Below are 18,054 nucleotides of genomic sequence, written 5' to 3'. Positions count from 1 at the left end.
TAAATTATGCCTGGTACATTTTTTTTTGTGGGGGAGGGAGGGGGTAGGCTAATCACAATTTCTGCTCCGGGTGAAGGAAAGTCTAGATCCATCCTATCTGCATGGAAACACTTTTCAGTTTTTTAAAATTTGTAAATGTATTTTCTATATTGGTTCAAAATTATGATAATACTGAAGAAAAGGTTGTATCCTGTGGGATCCTCCTAATTTCTACCACAAAATTTCTGTTTCATTTGTACTATCTTTAAAACCAGTTTTTTTTTAAAGATAGTCCAATAGCACTAAACTATTACTATTTCTAAGCATTAATTAATGGTTACATGTGAAAAGCTTTAGTTAAGTTTACTCATCAAGTATCGACGTATCCATGTGTTTCAACTAGGAATGGGCCAGTACAATCCTCAAATCCTTAAATACCATAAAATCTTCAGTATTCAAGGGAAAAGATTTGAAGAAAAATATTGAAGGAAATGTAGTAAATTAAACATCCCTTTTGGCACAGCATACAGGCGTAGGTAGATTTTGAAGTACCTATTTATTCTGGAAATATTTTGGAAACTAATATAAACTTCTGGAACATTTTAAGAACTTAATGTACATAACATATTTATGTTCTGCAATATTAAAAAAGGATTGATTAAATATTTGGTCATTATTCATGCAGCGAAAATATTACAAATATTTTTAACTCATTGTATCCAGCATTGAATAGCTTAGAACAATTTTCATATTATATGCCAACTAAGGTAATTATTTAAGTTTTTGACCTAACACTTTCATCCCTTGCACTAACATGGTCGTACAAAAATTTTCCTTGCACCAAGGTTTAAGATAATATTAAGATGGTTTAAAATAAATTCAAAGTAATTTAATACTAAGAAAGTTATGAATTATTAAAATTTCTAACCATGTTTTAAAGGTAATAATTCGTTTCATCAAACATAGTTTCAGCCAAAGTTTTGTATGAAGTTTAGGATTCATACAATAAATTATAATGGATATGATAGTATATCTATTTAAAAATATTAAGGAAATTTTTTTACTTTCAAACATTATTTCCACCCCTTGGAGTGAAGGTTGGGTAAACAAAAATTTATTTTAACAATAGTTTTAGTCAATATTTAGACAGTTAAACAAAAATAAGAATGGATATGATAGTGTGCCGGATAGGGAAGTTTTATTTATTTTCTCATTCCAATCCTAGTTTGTATTACACTAAGCCTTATTCTATTAGTATTAGCCAATATATTGTATATTTTATGTGATTATATAATTAAAATTAGAATATATATTAATTTCAGAATATGTATTAGGAAGTGAAACACACATTTTCCATTTCTTGTACATAATTTAAATTTTCGCCCTTGACACCTAGATTCGGATTGGAGGGATATATTTGAGGTACTCTTTTGGATTCAAATTTGAAATTTGAATTTTAAAAAATTGGGATCTAATCCATCACTAGATGTAACTTCACTTAAGATATGTGAAATCAGTATACTGTTGTTAATAGTGGATTCTGGTTGTCTTAGCTTAACTAGGATGAAGGATGTTCAGATTACCAAGTTTTTGGACTGAGCAAAACTCTTTCTGTGTTTCATTAGCAACCAGCAAACATAAATTTCTTTGGAACCTAAATAAGTTTTATGACGATAAGTTTTATGACAATAATACGTTAAACATTTGTATGTACAGGAGTGAAGGCAGAATTTGATTTGTAAGTGGGGAAGGGGATAGAACTACTTTTCCTGTTGTTTTTCAAATTATTTCCTTTTGTTGGTGGAAATGATAGAATTTCATATATTATTTAGGGTTTAATGGGAGGGTGCTGGCTACGTATTCCACAACCCCCGTTCCTGCGTATGTTATTCTGTATGTACATACAGAAAATGCAATTATGAACATTGTAGGAAGGTAATTTTAACTTGATGAAAACATAGTTCTGTGCAGCTTTACATCTTACAGTGTTTTTTTGTCATGGATTATCTTTTTCTTGGATCGACACATCTTTGCAAAAGGATCACTGCCACCATACTTATTATAAGCAGCACCACATGCAGGACAAGTGTGACGTTTGTGAACTTGCCACACCCGTCACATTGAAATTGCTACTGATCCTTTGTTTCATTGCGGGTTGTGCTCTTGTTCTGATTCCACGTGCTGTATGAAGAACCAAGTTTTCCCAGGCCAACAAGTTGCTTCTTGAACTACAGTTGCTTCCTCTTGAATTTTTCCTAATGTTTCTGGGTAATTTCAGTGATCCAGCAGGCATCTGTAGCTTGTGTCAAGGTAAGGTTTTGTTCTCCAAGCAATCACTGTTGCAGTGCATTGTCTCTGATATCATACACAGTGCTATCCTTGATTAGATCATCCTTCATAGCTTTAAAGCTCCGAACTCCCAGGTATTTGACTTTATTTATTCGGCGAAGTACTAGTGCGAATTAACTTATTGCTGAGTACAAGTAAAAAAAATATCTTATAAGTAAGGTTACTTTCCATAAGGAAATATGAATTAAACAGATTTTCACCACCAAAAGCTTCATAGTAATTCTTAAACTTTTTTTTAACCATTTCAGCTTCTCCATCCCAAGTTTCTTGATAGGTTTTAGTAATCCAGGATCCATCTCTATATTAATAATCCTACCGATCATGCCATGTGAAATAATTCATATTTTATAAAAACCTTCTTCCTCTTCAACCTGGATCATACCACCATGTACTGTCTCGTACACTGCTGCCAACCTTACAACACTTTCCTCATAGTAGACAAATGGTGTGAACACAGTAACATGTCATGTATTTTTTCTTGAAAAAGCTGCTGTTTACAAAAATCTCAGATTGTATTGATTTTGTAATTTGTTGATGCCTTTTAATTTACCATAATTGTTTTGCAATAAAATTTAATTTGAGACTTGTACTTTTGTAATGGTAATTTTATGGATTATATATATTTCTGCAATGTTGTATATTATATAAATTAAAGCTGTGTGCTAATTTGTTCTGTTTATTTTAATATCAGTAGAGTTTTCATAATTTTCTTCTATGCAGAAAATTCCAGCAGCAAATTTTATATATTTTTTATTTTTAAAAAATATTTTTTCTACCCGTGTTTCTTAAACACTTTAAAAATTATTCATTATTATTATTTTGTTGATTATTAATTTTACAAGATTAAAGTTACTCAGTACAACCAGAGGTGAGTCTTCAGGTGTTATTCTTTCAGCCAATACAGAAATATGTACTGGTCTGGCTACAGAAATGCCTTACAGAATTAAGGTTGCATGTGATTAATGAACTATTCATTCCTGATTACAGAAATGTAATGTTAACATTCTCGTAGCCTCGAATGTTGACTTGTGTGTTGAAAAACCAAACACATCTGACAGAAGAATACTGTGTTATTTAAAAAATAAAATTATACACTGAGATTTTGTTGGTTGGTTTTTTTAGTAACCGTATATTCACGTCCTTTGCATGTGACAAGTGGACGTTGCTCTTTGAAGCTGGAGCTGAAGTTCCCTGTTGCGTTATACTTCTCTGGTGTTTCTTGGGGTTTGTGTGTTTCATCGAAGAAGCATACTCTTGTCCAGGGCTGTTCTGGAGCCTCTGGGAGTGTCTTTGGAGAGGCTTATACTGGGTGGCGTGGGCTGTGATGGGGGGGGGGGGGGGGAGGGAGGGGGTTGGCAAGGAAGGTAACTGGTAAAAAACTGTTCCCTTTTTAGTGTTTCCCTGCTTTTTTCGTTGAATATCTGTAACCATTCATTTCAAAATGACGTTCTCTATGAATTTTTATGTTGTAATGAGTAAAAGGAATTATCCTGAAAATTGCGGTATACCTACATACAGAAAATATGGAAATGTATAAGAATTATTTTGGTGTAACAGATGAATGTCTTTTGATGGTCTTATTGATCATTATTGTGTCAAAACATTTTCTCACGAGTATTTTTTCAAAGATGGCCATAAGATTTGTTAGTCATGTCTCAAGATGCAGAGTCATCTAGTGCTGTCATATCTAAGTGCAGATTTAGCAAGGATATGAACCCTGCTGGAAAGTATTGATAAATTAATGCATTATTTACTGTGAGAAAATTTCATAGTTATATGGGTTGTGTATTTTATCAAAGTAGTTTAGTGTATCATCACTGCACGTTTTAAATTTTAGAAGCCCGATGACGTGAAAAAGCAGGTTAGTGCTAACATTTTTTTTTTTTGGTGTGTGAAGAAAATGACAATAGGCAGTGACAAAACAGTTTTGTTACAATTATTTCTTCAGGAATTATGTTGTATACAAAACACTCTTGTATATAATTGCAAATATTGTAATACTTTGATTTATTTATTGCATTAATGTACATAGGAGTTGTAATATTTTGAGAATACTGTTATCTTTTTATTGAAATTAATCAGTGCATTAAATAATTGTTCATTAAATAAAACTTTATTTACATATGTATTCAGTTGAGATAATTTTCTGATTAGATAATTCACTTGATGCAATTATTTATTATTTTTAATTAAACAGTGTCAGTATCCTATTTGATTACTCATCAAAATAGTATGACAAGATTATCTTTCTAGCACTCTAAATTTATTTTTAACTAAGATATTTTGTCATTTTTAGATAGAATTAAATAGCTGATTAAGGTAGTACTCTCTTAACAAAAAAAACTTTAAAATTATAACTATTGTAATTTGTTTAGAAAAAAATTTTGTTGCTTCTCATCTGTTGACTACTAACAAATGTTTTACTTTGTAAATTTTTTCCTGCAGAAGAAGATAATGATCATGATCTGTGTCGCAATTCTCGTAGTCATCTTGGTTTCCACGATTGGGAGCTATCTTGGACTAGGCTGATTCTGTGTGAGTTACAACATCCAGCTTCAGCGTTTCAGCTTTAGATTGAGACTGCTGTTTCCTATTGTGAGAAACTATGCACATAGAGCTAAACTTGCAGCGTAGTGCTTCTCACACAACCATGATTTCATAACCAGTATTTATTTTCTGTCATTAAATAAGTAGAATTTTCTTGTTTAGCATTTATTTTCTTGCAAGTATAGATTTCATGTACATTTTAAATTGCACTGCCATGCATTCAAGCATGTATTTAATGAAATTATATTCAAGCAAAGTATTTTCTTTTTTGTTGCATGTAATCAAGTCTGTTACTATCGTAGTGTTGCTATCCGTAAGTGCACGTGTTTCATTATTTATTTTACTTTGTGCACATTTTTGTTTTCATCTAAATTGTTCTTAAATTTTTAGTGCTTTTTTTAGGCTAGACAATCTGTACAAAAAAATTGCTTGTAATGTATTGCGTGATCTAGGATTTTTTTTCTAGATTATGGTTTTGATTTGTGCCAAGAAATTTAAGTACCACCGTAATTTCATCATTCATTATTGTTAGTCTTTGTTTGTTTTTATTTTTTATGTACATCAATATTTTTTATTTGATAGTCTAAGATGTATGCTTGCAAAACTTTGCCTGCTAGGCTTAAATTTTATGATTGGCATTAATTTAAAAATATTTTCTGAATGATGTAAGGGTAGGTATACAAATGTATTTCAGAATAATTAACTAATTTGTTTCATCCATTGTATTTGATTGCTGGAAAACATTACTGCTTACAATTTATGAAACGCATAATAAACTACAGCAGCAGGTATGTCACATCTAGAACATTCTCCTGTTTCCGTGAGTTCTCCTGTTGTCGTGATTTGTGTTGTTTTGTCTTTATATCCTTGAGTTATGACATGTACAAAAAAAAATTAGGAAGTGGTGATTCAATTGTGTAGTACTCTGCACAAACACATACAAATGAAAATATACATGCATATTATAATAGTTAACAAAGCTTAATTGGAGAATGATGATTAGAAAAAAAAATGATAGTTAAAATTTTGATATAACATTAAAGCAATAACACAAATTTCTACACAGGTTTTAATAATTTGACATTCAACAATACCATTTTTTTTATTCAAAAGGGTGTTTTGTTGTAAATAAAATCATTCCAAATGGTGCAGTTGACTATTGAGCAAGCTATAATGAGCAAGGGTTATGTCTGTTCTCCAATTTTGAAAATGTAATACAGTGAAAAGTCTTTAATCCTGCACACTTTTGGGAATACAGCCATTCTGGTTTGAAAATTGAAATAGTTTTAGTTGGAATACCAAGGAAAATTAAAATACTGTATAGTGGTAGATAAGTTAAAAAAAATATTGTGATAAGCTGCACTGTAGAAAGGAAAAGTACAAATGGGTTTGGTCTCTTAAAAAATTATTATGGCTTTGTGCCTGTGAAATGAAAACTGTAATGATTTAACTAAGAGCACGGTAATGTGACAGGCAGGATAGCCAAGGTCAACAGCTGGGATCCGCCTGAAAAAATCTGATTGCAACCCGCTTTATTGGTGCCGTATTAAAGAACGTGCTGAATCATACAATGCTGTAGTAAAGTTCCTCTCGCTTCCCTTTTGTGACAAGCATGCTAGTCTCTTACGGTTAAAAGTAATGAAGTTATTAGAATGCATTAACATAAATGAGTGAATTATAGGAACATAAATTGGCTTAATATGCAGGACCAGGCTCAACGTACAATGCTTAATCCAGTGGTGTATGCAGGGGGAGTGATTTTTTTAAGACTGCTTACCATCTCTGTGGATACACTAGAAGATAATGTGAAAGAATTCAAAACAAGCTAACGACTTTTCTATATCAGCACAAAAATCTTATCTCGGGTTGTTAACCAAGTTTACTGTATCACATGGTGTTTTTTTTTATTTTTATTTTTATTTTAGTTAACCGGGAAGTTTCCAAACAATAATACTATCTTGTAAATTTTTTTAACTTTTGCAGTACAAAAGGGAGAATAAGTTGGTGTGTTTCATTTGTTGACTGACACTAAAAGTGTAACACTTTTTAGCAATTACAAATTGTTCTGCTCAAAATTATTAAGAACAAATTTTTCTCTTAATTTATTAAGACTTACCTTGATGAATATCTTCCATGATCTTGTCAAACAAACTGCTGCTATTAGAATTTTTTTTTATTTTTTTTTAATTTTTTGAACTTTTCTCCATATCTTTTGACCTTATTTGCTTTACCTACTAATCTTACAATCATTTAAAATCAAACCAGTGTTTAAACAACCAAGTTAACCAAATTCATGTTTTTAACACCTGTAAACTAACTAGTTATATATTTCCAAATTGGCAGAGTAAACACTTACAGAGTTAACCTAGCATTGGTTTCAAAAGTGCCTTATCACTGGGGGAAAAAAAAGGCAAGGACCATTTTGAAACTTCCAGGGAAATACCTACAACAATTTAACGATAATTAATGGGTAATCCTATGTCCAATCAGTTGATAAATGTGTGGCACTATTCCAGATTCTAGAAACCTTAATGTTAACTACATTTTATATTCTTGAAAATTTTTCTGCTTTATAAATTATTATCAACAACAGTAGGTGTGTGCTGTGAGAGATGAAATAAGGGAACAGGTATGTTCATCGGCACGTTGATAAGCCTGGTGCTCAAGTTTGTATCTGTACGCCCATTAAGAATTTACGTTAATACAGTTGAGCATATGTCTGTCTGTCTTTACACCGGCAATACATTTCAGTTTGCTAGGTCTTACAAAATAGACAATGATTTCAGTCTTGTAAACAGTAGTCCTTACTGTAGCCATAACATGAACAATGTCTCTTGGTTGCGCACAACTTTAAGAGCCGTATGTCAAGTGATAATGCACATAATTTACTTTATAATTTTCTCTCTCGCAGCAATTGCAGTCGCCATCTTCTGAACCAGTCCAGTCAGAAGCTCTCATCAGGCAGCTGTGGAAATGTCGCACCAATGTCCAGTATCTGTTTCAGTTTGTTTTTTTCTTTCACTGTAGTATCCTTGTTCATTTCCCAGTATTCAAACTCTTGCCTTATGCTCTGCGAGTGCATACAAGTTCTGTATTCTTGGGTGCTGTCACAGAGATTGTTGCCTGTATGGTGTGCTGTTACGACATTTTTGGAACTCAACATGTCAAAAAAATGTATGTAGTTTTAAAATTACATGACTGTAACACTTTTAACAAAAAATTATTTTACAGTGCTTTTGTGTTACTCATAAGAATGTGCTGAAGTTATATGCATGTTTTGTGAATTAATAATTTTTATTCAAAGTTTTAAATTGTATATTAGGTACATTTATAGTGTGCCTTTGGTTATGTTTATATGGAAAAGGGTGCCACTTTCGAAGTTATGATAAAGTAGTGCATGCTGTTTCTTAGATTATCTTCAGTAGGGTGGATTTTTTCCCCCCTTAACTCTTGACCACAGTTCTAATTAAAATTACTGTAACACAATAAAGTAAAACTTAAGCCTGTTTTAAATATTTATTTATGAGGTGAAGTGTTACAGTCGTGCATCCTAAAAGTAGATTTTAAAAAATGTAATTTTTTTTATTGGAAATATCTTAACCAAGTTTGGGCCTAATTATGTTATTGTTGGGTTTTCAAAGCTTTGTAAAAACTACACTTTTAAACTTGCCTGAAGATGTGGTTATAGATAGATGATGTATTCAAAAATCAAATATCTAGTGAATTTGTGTAAGCATTGTAAATATTCTTGATAAGATAATGGACTTATCTGGTTACATGAAATTTAGAACCACTGCCTGAACTATTTTAATTTATTTAGGTGCGGTTTTCAATAAGTGTGAATAGAAACATATTTTTATCAGCAATGGGCTGGCAGTTCACCTGAAACAATGCACCGCGTTACTCACGCAGAAGCAATAAATAATATGAAACATGTATTGATAATATTGTTTCATTTTCATTATAATAGTATATATGCATAACATAGTTACAGATCATTTTTAAGACAATGCATATAATGAAAAGAAATAATATTTGTGAATGTTAATACATATGTATATTACACAGATATATAGATTGTTGCGGTGGAAGGAGAATGAATGTTTTGTCATAATCGTAGCAGTTGTCTATGTGAACAATAATAGTCATGCAGTTGTAGCTCCTTTCTTTAAGTGTTTCTAGAATGTGTTCTCACACACAAAAACTTCTCTTTAAAAATTCAAGTAATTGTTTGATTTATTACTAAAATATATTAATATTGTTTCATAATTTAAAGGAAGCTAAAAATCTATGGTCTGTTATTCACAAGAAATTGATTCTTGAAATTGTGAACACTTTGTTAGATTGGCTGTTATTTGTTCTTGTTAAAAATTGTTCGACTCTAAGTTAGTATTTTTGTTGGAAAAGTGTGAAAGTTTAATAATAGGAATTGATTTTTACTGTTAACATTGTCTGAGAGTTTTAAAAAAAAGATAAGATGCACAATCAGTATGTGTTGAAATATCTTTGGCCTAATGTTTACAAACTACTTGACATTTTCCAACGATTTGTTTAACAAGCCTATTAGTAATTAATTACATTTTAATATTATAAGTGTTTTCTATAATAGTTTTTAGGAAGTAGACACAAGTGATTATTGTTCCTTTAGCTAGCAGTACCACAACTTGTGTATCCTAATTCGGTAAAATATGTTTAATATTGTAATTAATATCATTACTTCTATTAAAAGGACAGATATTTGAAAAAAATGTTTTTAAAGGTAAGCAATTGGAGCAACCTGTACTTAATTAGCTTATGTAAGAGTACCTACTTTCTTTTTGGAAAATGTTTTGCAATAATTACTTTACAAAAGTGTTAAAAAACGTATTTGGAAACACAAGTTCTGGTTCAAGCTATGCTCTTTCTTTATACTTTACAATTGTTATTTTTTTTATGTATAATACAAACTGTATTTTAGGTGGCACTTAGGCAAACTTGTTTACTTCACTTGTCAATGTGATAATATGTGTATAAGTAGATGGATGGCTATTGGAGTATTTCAGCATGGAGCTCTTGTGGCTGTGATAACGGTTCAATCAACTCATTGTAATAGCAGAGCTAGGTAGTTTAGTGTAATGTTTTTATTACCAAAAACTAATGAGGAGCCTTTCAGTTCATATCAGGTGCAGTTAGTGTATTTATCATGAAATAGCGCACCTCAGTGATGTAGAAACTGCCACTTTTAATCTAGTTGAGTATGACAATGTACAGCACTAGTCCTAGGGAGGGGTTTAGCTAGTGTTAGTGATAAAAGTATGAGTACTTGATGCCGGTTTAGTCAGCAAAATTAAATGGTTTAAGGTATTAGTCAAAATTAATTTATTTTCTTTATCGCAACATTTTTTAATAAAAATAAATTATTTCTTACTAATAATTTTCATGTTTTTAAAAAGGTAGACTTTTAAATGCAAAACCAATGTGCACACTTACTCACTGCTCATACTAGAAAGTACATACTACAAAAGATTTTTTCTATCAGAAATAAAACCTGGTGGCAACATTGCAGCAACTTTTGTTTGAAAAAGTGCCACGAGGTATATCTGTTACATAAGAATTGTCAAAAATATTTATTACATAAGACAAACCATTTGTCGAAAAATTGGTTTAGGCAGCTACGTAATCATCACAAGGATAAGAAAAGACTTTTCAGTCTCTTGTAGTAAATATGAATATTACGCATAACAAAAATTTGAATTATCTTGAAGTAAATAATTATGTTGTGAAACACTAATGTGCTGAATATAAACATAAACTTTATTCATTTCATGTACCTACGTAGATTAGCAAATGAGTCTGATTTGTGTTGATATAGTTTTGTTTATTTGTATAATTTATTAATGAAAATTCATATTACCACAGATCCTGTATCTCAACTTTTCCATACCACTGACATAGTAATGTATTTTACAAAAAAAAATCAGGGCAATAACAATCTAACTTAGTAAAGAAACTAATTTGTTTGCTTATAATTTGAATTAATTATTTTAATTTATTCAAGAGTAATTTAAAATTATGGTATAGTATTTACAGTTTCTGAGTTAGTTGAGCTATTTATTTAATTATTTTATTTATTTATTAATTAATGTTGTAACATGCCCACCAACAGCTGAGGGCTTTAGCGGTGGGTACGACACATACAGTAGAACCCTGTTATAATGTTTTTCAAGGGAGCACAAGAAAAAAACATTATAAGCAGGAAATCTCAATTTAGTACTTAACAATGTTCGAGCTTTGTACCAATGGACTCACCAAGCTATGTAAACAACTTTAATGTTAAAACCAAAGATAGTATACTTGATACATGAATTTTCTGAAACAAGCCAACATTTTTTCAACTTTGTCTTGTTCCCTGGTTAAATGTTGTTTGTCTTTAAAGATACACTGCTACATTTTTTTGTAAAATTATTTCACAATTCATGATGACAACATTAAGAGTGAGAACGTCTACTCCTTTGCCACCTGAAAATGTTTAATTTTGGGATTCCGACGTATGAATGGAAAAAAAATTATTTTTAAGCAATAGAAAACACTTTTAGTTATGCCCTCGCTCAATGGTTGGCAACTTAAATATCGTAGAACTATGTACGTGCATCTGAATACCCACTGGAATGGCAAGGACTTACGTAACTATGAACATTGTGTACCTTAAGTATATTGCATAAAATTGTATTTTAACAAACTTCATGTATTGTATGGCAGTGATTGTAAACATAAACATACATAAAGGAAACTTTTTATCGTAAGTGTTGGAATAATTTGGTTTTAAAACTTTTTTTCCCCATTTATTGAATGTTAGAAAGCAAACATTATAAGCAGGAAATTACACTATTTATGAACGTTATATGCAGGAAATAAATACATTGTCCTTATGGGAGAAATATTGGGACTTTAAAAATATGACATTATAAGCAGGAAAACATTATATGCAGGAACATTATAACAGGGTTCTACTGTATATACAAGGACAAAATATAAACAATACAAACTAAATACAAACAAACAAATATTATTAAAGAATTATACCTTTGTCGTAATTTGTCCTCTGAAGCACATCAGAGTTTTCATTTCTTTTTTTTTCTTCGAGCATTAAAATATTTCCATGTTTTGCAGACTGGCATCTAGTGTTTACCAACTGAAGGGTTGTTTTTTCATCACACATTCAGTGCTGGTGATAATTTGGTTTTTAAGTTGGTCACACTTACTTGCTAATTATTTTCCAAAACCTAGCAATATTTGTTTGTTCACAAGTAAATAATATAAACAATACTTACCACAACATAAATACAGTACATGCATACAAATTTCAGTGATTGTCCATTTATTGTCACAATAAAAAAAATTTACTCATGATGTTATTTGTACTCTAGTATAATTTTGTACTTGGTATTCTGTTGGAAACACTAAATCAGCATTTGCATGAGGCCGTGCAAAAAAAAAAAAAATCAAAATTGACATTAGTGCCACAAAGCAAAATAGGTCAGTGGTATCTTAAGCTCTGCCCATCAAGCCACACTCCTCAAAACAATTGCTTTGGCTTTTGCATGGATAACATGTGTTAGTGTATAGGTATAAACCCCACTTTGAAGTCAAGGTCACTCCCCCCCCCCTCAAAATTGTATTTGTTCTTTTAATCCCCCTCCATTATATTTCATCTGAAAATTTTACACTATTTATCTCTGGAAAATAGAACACATTTACACTTCATTTTAACTGTAACAGTGAAATCTCTTTATAAAGTCAATGTTTTGCTTTGAAGTAATTTTCACTTATTAGTATATATTTCAAAATACCTACAAGACATTTTACCTTTTATAATATCTCGGTGTAAAATAATTTATCCATTATACTTTAGGTACAGAAACTAACGTTGTTTATGTATGTGGTAGTGAGATTGCACTGCAGTACTTACGTAAAAGAAAGCTTAGTGAAGTTAGGGTCTTGTGGCGTCATGCACATGAAACGTTAAGGCCTTGGAGTATAGTACATGTGAAGCATGACCCTTGTCACACGAGCAGGACTCTGAAGGCTTGGCTTCCGAGGACTCTAACAAAGCAGTCTTCATGCAGTACATACATGAAATCTCGTCTTTCTTTTTTTCCTGGGTATATAGTCATTGTTTTATGGAATACATTTTAGTGAGAACTTCTAATGATAAAATTTCTATTTTAACATTAAATTTTGTGTGTAGACTCATTGAAGATATTTGGCGTCACACACAAGAGTTGTCGACAACACAATTTAATATTTATTTTAAATCTTTATATTGTAAGAGGTAAAAGACATCCGTATAGTTTTGTAGTTATGATTTTAGCACTGGTATTGGAGGTGCCACGTACATAATACTGTTGGTGGTGGTGATGCCAAGCTGACAGCTAGGACGATTGGCAATGTGGAAATGAAGGAATGCCCCACACCCAGTCGTGAACCGAGGAAGCAAATTTTTTCAGTGTGAAAAATTACTATTCTGAATGGGAATCAAACACAAATTTTTTTTTATCGCCTGTCACTTATCGCGATCACTCCAGATCTTTGGAAACTTGAGGAAATGTGCTTTATTAATTGATCATTAAGATTTATTGATAGGTTTTTGTATGTTATTTCTTCCAGCTGATAATTTTTCTTGTTCCGCTCCCTTAGACATCCATCTACCATGAATGGGATACATCAGAAATGTACAGTGTAAATTATTTCAAACACTGAGAAGATAAATTTAGAAATTGTGTAATTGTATGACTTTAGTGTGATGAAATGACTGAAAATCATTTTTTCCCCCCTTAAGTTCTGAAGAGAGAGAACTTTTACAGGTGCAGGTTTGTAGTGCTTTAAATTTTTATGTAATGTTAATTTTTAACTGCACTGTCTCTAAAGCTTTTTTTTTTTCTATAATTTGGTATTGTGTACCAAACAACTAAACTTTCACTGGCTTATTAGTAACTAGTCATTCAGCTGCATGTAGTTAAAAATTTTTTATTTACAATCTATAATGTGTGCGTAGTTAATGAGGTAGGCCAGTCACATACATTTCTGATCTATCTGTCCATGTTGTGTGTTGTGCTCTTACTTCATTTTCTAATACTTAGACTAGTGTAGGTATTGCCAAAATCTAGACCTAAGTTTTAAAGTATCAAGTTGAAAAGAATCAATGTTCCTGTCTTCCGTATGCAGAGGTTTAATCAGTGCTTAACCTGTAAATAAATCTCTGAGCTATAAGCTAAAGAAAAATAACTGTTAAACAGCATTAAGCACTGATTGGCTGATAAATATTGACGTTGTCTGGATGTAGGACTGAAAATCAATTTTTCTCCTTCCGATCATGTGTTACGTTGTGCTAAGAAAATAGATTTTCACATATTGAGTGTGTACATTTTCCAGCACATGGCTTAGCTTTGTAATGTGTTAAGTATGAATGAAATGTCTGTTTAGAAAACTATGCATTCTATTAAAGGGTTTAAATCTTGCTTTTGTTATCTAAACACTTGAAACAGTCAATAAGGACTTCAGTAGAATAAAATTTTATGGTTTTACGTGCAGTGCTTCAATTATAACTTCCAGAATTATTTGCAAAGTGAATGACTCAACAATTGTGTTGTTCCAGAACATTTAAGCCTCAATACCTACACCAAGCAGCCACTATATTTGAAATTTCTCTAATGTGTAGAGCAGCTAGCAAGAAAATTTTAGTTCTTGGTGTTTTTCATCGTATATAATTACTTATAAAATAATTTTTAATACTAGAAATTATACATTAAATATCAGTGCACACTCTTGCAGAGTTATGCATACTAAATTGCAAAGATATTGTGTGTGTTAGTAGGTAGTTTTTTACTATGTCTTATAATGAGTGCATTGAATAAAAGTGAAAACTGTATCAGAAGACCACTTATTTTTGACTGAAATTTATTTTTACGAGTTGAGTGAAAGTGCTCTTTAGATGTAAGTATATATTAGTTCTCGTAGTGAAGATGCTAGCTTAACTTTTTATTTGTGAGATTTTTTAAATTGCATCTGTAGAAAATATTTCCTTGCACACTGGAGTTACTTGATAAAGTAATTATTGTAATATATATATACTTGCATCATTTTGAACTGATGCTATTCAACAGTGAGAATATATTGTAAATGTATGTGGTGACATGTAATATAAAAGTGATAAAATTTGAGGTATTTCTTAGATACACTAATGTACGTTGTAGATAATTAGACACATATACACTAATAATAAATGTTTTTCAGCATGTACATTAAAACTTTATACATACTTGTGGTGACTATAATTTCTGTGTTTAAAATTAAATTGTTTAATTAAGAAGTAAATCATGTATTTCTCCCATAATCTTAGTTGAAAATTATTATTATAACTAAATTATATAACAAAATCATAATACCATAGGAGCCTGCCCTCTCATGAGTATGAAAAGAACCCATAAATGTTTTTAATAATTTAAGATACTACAGATAATGTTCATCAAAAAACCATAAAAAAATGGTATGAAATTATCTGTAGAGATTGCATAGACTATATTACAAATGAGTATAAAAGCCTATATTAGTTAGTAACATCCATCATAGTAGGTGGTAAATTACTCTAGCTTTTATATTATTATGTACATTAAAGCACTGCTGGAATACAGCATTAAAAATTTGATTGTGGGAGAAATATCATCAGTTTCATGTATCCCTGAAACTATTATTTCATCAGCACAAAATAATTTTATATATATCATGCTTAGAGATAAAAAAATTTAAAAAAAAAAATGTTCTCTCTCTCCAAAGTTTCATTAGCGAACATATTAATAATATTAATATGGGTTTTGTAGAGAAATTGCTTTTAATAATGCATATATATAAATATGAAGATATTATTTATATAAAAATTATATGGTGTTCAGCTTTGTAAGTGGTTTGAACTATTTCTTGTTTATATGTATGTAAACATTTTGTTAACAAGTGAGACAAAAATGTAAGTTTATAAAAGAACAATCCTTGTTATATATTTTTTTGGAGTTATTTAGTTGCCTTTTTTCTTCTCACATCGTTATCCATGAGGATAAAAAGATTTGTGGGACAACTTGGCCACACAGAAAAATCGTTTTATCACAACTTTGGGAGCGAAGATTGTGGGAAAAATTGCAGACATTCTCACTCATATGTAGTGTTCAAATTTTTTTAATTTAACGTACTTTACCATTCATGGTATTTGTTTTAGCTGTCATCTTGTGTTGGTCCATGTGATATTCAATTTAGGAATTCAAATTCTTAACAATTTCAATTTGAAAATCAAAATGTAAATTATCTTCTAAAGTGGTTTTGCATTAAAAGAATTTTTTTCCTGAAAGGTAAGTCATTAGCGTTAACATCTTAGTTTTATTTAACTTGTCAATCCATTGTATTATTAAAACAAAAGGCCTGTCCATTTGTAAAAGTTTATTTTGTGTTCATATAAGGTGCATAATGTAAATGTTTTGCAATTGATTTAGATCCATACTTATAAAAAAAATTAATTCAAGTTGAATACACCTGACTAGACAAGTAGGGTGGTTGATAGTGAAATACTATTAAAACTGTAAGGGGTTTGCCATGCAATTTTGAATTCTATTTTAAGATTTTTTGTACCCCATATCACCAAATACTCTACAAAAAAAATTTTTTGAGCTGAATTTTTTTACTTAGTTTTATAAGAGTTCATACAAATGTACACAAAGAATTATTATATTTAAAGTTCTTTTGTGTTTCTGAATACTTCAGGATCCTCATTTGCATGAAAAACTTAACAGTGAAACATTTTTATTTTCCATAATATTTGTACAAGTAGCAAATAAATTCTCTTTCATAAAAAAAAAGTTATCTTGCTGTTTTTGAAGCTGCAATTCAAATTTAAACTTAAGTTGTATTTAAATTATGCATTATATTTAATTCCTTGTTATATAAAAATTAGGTATTACTATACCCTCTGTTATTGTTTGTAATTTTCAAATGGAATTTTATGTACAATTTATTCTAGCCTTTATATTCTCAATTCAGATATTTGTGTAACATTTTTACACCATATGTAATAATATTAGCAAAAAGTTAACCACTAATGGGAAAAAAAAAATATTTCGTGGCTAATTATATTTGAGATTCCAGCAAAAATGTTGACAAATGATGAAGTAAGGTGTAAGACTTAGAAATATTTTGATTCTGCAATAAAAATTTTATCATTTTTCAGCACATGTACCCTTTACCTGTAATTTATTGTAGTATCAAGCTGATTTTAGTTTTAGACATCAGGCTTTGAATAAAATACTTTATAAAAAAAATACAAGCTATTCAATCAAATAAAATTTTACAAGACACATTTAACTAAATTTTCAGGTACAACAGTAAGGCAGTCAGTCATGATAAACTAAACGAAGAAAGTAGGGAGTACATGAATATGTGCACACCAGTAACAGCCGGTATGTGCCCATGAACACACTGGTTTTGGGGATATATTTATCGCAATTTCCAGAGCCCTTTCATATCACATTAATTGCAGGATTGCATGCCTAGGTTAGCTACTCCACAACTTTAAGCTGCAATATTGCGGTACTGTGATGTGCTCTTCCACATACGGTGTAATGTCATAAGTTTAAAATTGGTAATGAGCACAGTTCAAAGTGTGCTCTTGTAACCATCTCACAAAAATTAAGTTTATTGGTAGAACTCCTGTGTATTTTGTAGAGTATACTTGAATACTCTTTTCTTTGTACAGCCACACTAAGGGCTACTTGCAGAGTCAGGTAAGGAAATCCCAAGCGAAAAAATTAGGTTAATCAAATGGAGAAATACTTTACCTCAAGTCACAACTTTGCAAGCTGGCCTAAGTTGCATTATGAAGAAACCATGTATTTTGGAAAAAAAAAATTACATTAAAGATTAAAAACTTCTACAATAAAATTCCTGCAACTGTCCATAAAAAAATCTCTGCAAGGAATAATTTTTACATTGTCTACTCACCATGCATGGGACTTTGATAAATTTTCTTAGTGCTTGGAGTAGACTGTTATGCTATCGTACTCCAGTTTTGCACTCGTGTGCACTGGGGGAGGGGGGGGGGGGGGGTGGTAATTCATGAGCTTGTGTCTGGTGTGCACCATGCATACATCACTACCATTTATG

The 18,054-nt window shown here is 30.8% G+C and overlaps 1 protein-coding gene across 3 annotated transcripts in view; it reads left to right on the top strand.

Annotated features, from left to right (window-relative positions):
- The window catches only part of LOC134532995 (syntaxin-1A), a 91,685-nt gene extending 73,646 nt beyond the window's left edge, over positions 1–18,039 (top strand). Inside the window, exons 9-10 of one of the 3 annotated variants that reach the window (XM_063370107.1) lie at positions 4,774–4,863; positions 7,787–7,920. In XM_063370107.1, the coding sequence (XP_063226177.1) occupies positions 4,774–4,857 (84 nt within the window). In that variant the 3' untranslated portion in view covers positions 4,858–4,863; positions 7,787–7,920. Of the gene's footprint in view, positions 1–4,773; positions 5,314–7,786 lie in introns of those variants that run through there. The other 2 variants (XM_063370104.1, XM_063370105.1) reach the window with 2 other exon arrangements.
- The last annotated feature ends 15 nt before the right edge of the window (positions 18,040–18,054 follow it).

The sequence above is a fragment of the Bacillus rossius genome, chromosome 6 (genome assembly GCF_032445375.1).
Source record: "Bacillus rossius redtenbacheri isolate Brsri chromosome 6, Brsri_v3, whole genome shotgun sequence".
In the NCBI taxonomy this organism is placed as follows: Eukaryota; Metazoa; Arthropoda; class Insecta; order Phasmatodea; family Bacillidae; genus Bacillus; species Bacillus rossius.
This window is presented reverse-complemented; position numbering and strand designations above follow the sequence as displayed.